A 1804-nucleotide genomic window follows, 5' to 3' on the forward strand; every position below is an offset into this window, starting at 1 on the left:
AATAAATGTCTGTTATCAATTAATCAAGTTCACAGAAAGTTGAATCTGCTGAAATAAAACAAGGTAATTATTTCAAATCATGCTTAATGTTAAGGCAAGTTATAAAACAATCATTAATTCAGATACTGTGAACATTTCAAAAGCAATAAATTTCATTTAGATACAAGTTTCACGGAACTGTCCTGAAATAATGAGATTAATGTTTATGCCTGCAATTTGAATGATACCTTAATGGCTGTTAAAGTTAAACACAGTCTCAGAATATTGATACAGTTTATTTTGCACATGTGACACCTGTGGAAACATAAATACCAGAAAGTTCACTGCAAGTTTATTTGTAATTATTCCTCTCATACAATGGTCTGACTTGTGAAATGTGTCTTCTAAACAATTCATTGTACACAGATTTCAAATCAAAGTATTTCCCTTCTGACCAACAACAGTGTATTTATTGTTTTCCCAGTTTTGACAAAGTTTTCCGAATTTTCTGTTACGAACTAGCACTTTCTGTCCTAGCTTGTATATACATTCTGTTTGCTACATCTCCTATCTGCATACTTTTTCATTTTTTGTTTTTGTCTATTGTCCCTTTGTCTAACTGTTATGTCATTTTTATGTTTTTCAATGTGAGGAAGTTTATTTTTTGACTGTTCTGTTGAATAACAGTGTAGCTGGAGCTGCTCCTGTTGCTACGTGCGGTGTCGTCCTATAATCCATCAGGAATTTGTAAATTTCAATTCTCCAGTTTTTCTTACTTAAAACTGCAGCTTTTAAGCTTTTTCCTAAAGTTTTATTGAAGTTTTCCACAAGTCCTGCAGCTTGTGGATGGTATGGTGTAACGCGATGGTGTTTTATTCCATTTCGTCTGAAAAATTCTGTGATTTCAGCTGATACCATATTTGGCGCATTGTCAGTTTTTATAGTTTCCGGTAGTCCATGTGTTGCGAAAATACGCATCAGTTTATTTATTATTGTTCTTGATGATGTATTTTTGATGATTTCTGCTTCTGGAAATCTGGAGTAGTAGTCAATGACTACAAGAATATGTTCTCCCCCGGGGAACGGTCCTGTAAGGTCCATCCCTACAGTTTGCCACGGGCGGTCTGGTAATTCCGTAGGTGTGATTGTTGGTTGTTTTGGAGGAAAGGAGTTTAGCTGGCATTGTTCGCAAGTCCTAATTAATTCCTCTATTTCTGAGTCAATTCCTGGCCAGTACACTTTCTCTCTCAACATTTGTTTAGTCTTTACAATTCCCTGGTGATTTTCATGTGCTATTTTTAACACTTGACCTCTCATAGCTTGTGGAATAACTATCCTATTTCCACGTAATATGATATTGTTATGAGTAGACAGTTCTCTGCGAATTTTAAAGAATGTTTTGAATTCTTCAGCTTTCGGCCATTTGTCATGATTTATGCACTTGATTAATTGCTGTGTGAATTTGTCCTGAGATGATTCTTTATCAATTTGATCTAAGGTCATGGCTTTTGGCACTGAATTTTCACATACATAGTCTAGGTATTTCTCGGTAATGTTGAGATTTCACAATTTTCTTTATTGAATGTTGACCTTGAGAGAATGTCGGCTGGATTGGAGATTCCTGGCTGATGTTCTACTGTGAAATTGTAGCATTGTAGCCTCATTAGTAGACGTTCTAGACGTGCTGGCGGTTTGTGTGTAGGTTTAAAGATGTTCAACAATGGGCGGTGATCTGTAAGTAGTTTGAATGGTTGTCCATAGACATAGGTTCGAAACCTTTCCACACCCCATACACATGCTAACATTTCGATTTCTATCTGGGAAT

The 1804-nt window shown here is 35.8% G+C and overlaps 1 protein-coding gene across 1 annotated transcript; it reads right to left on the reverse strand.

Moving 5' to 3' along the window:
• Nucleotides 1-636: 636 nt before the first annotated feature.
• Nucleotides 637-1482, reverse strand: LOC128554954 (uncharacterized protein K02A2.6-like). The gene has a single exon (XM_053536294.1). It carries the CDS (start codon nucleotides 1480-1482, stop codon nucleotides 637-639), a length of 846 nt encoding a protein of 281 aa, XP_053392269.1.
• Nucleotides 1483-1804: the final 322 nt, after the last annotated feature.

Source organism: Mercenaria mercenaria, unplaced genomic scaffold (genome assembly GCF_021730395.1).
Source record: "Mercenaria mercenaria strain notata unplaced genomic scaffold, MADL_Memer_1 contig_896, whole genome shotgun sequence".
NCBI classification, from domain to species: domain Eukaryota; kingdom Metazoa; phylum Mollusca; class Bivalvia; order Venerida; family Veneridae; genus Mercenaria; species Mercenaria mercenaria.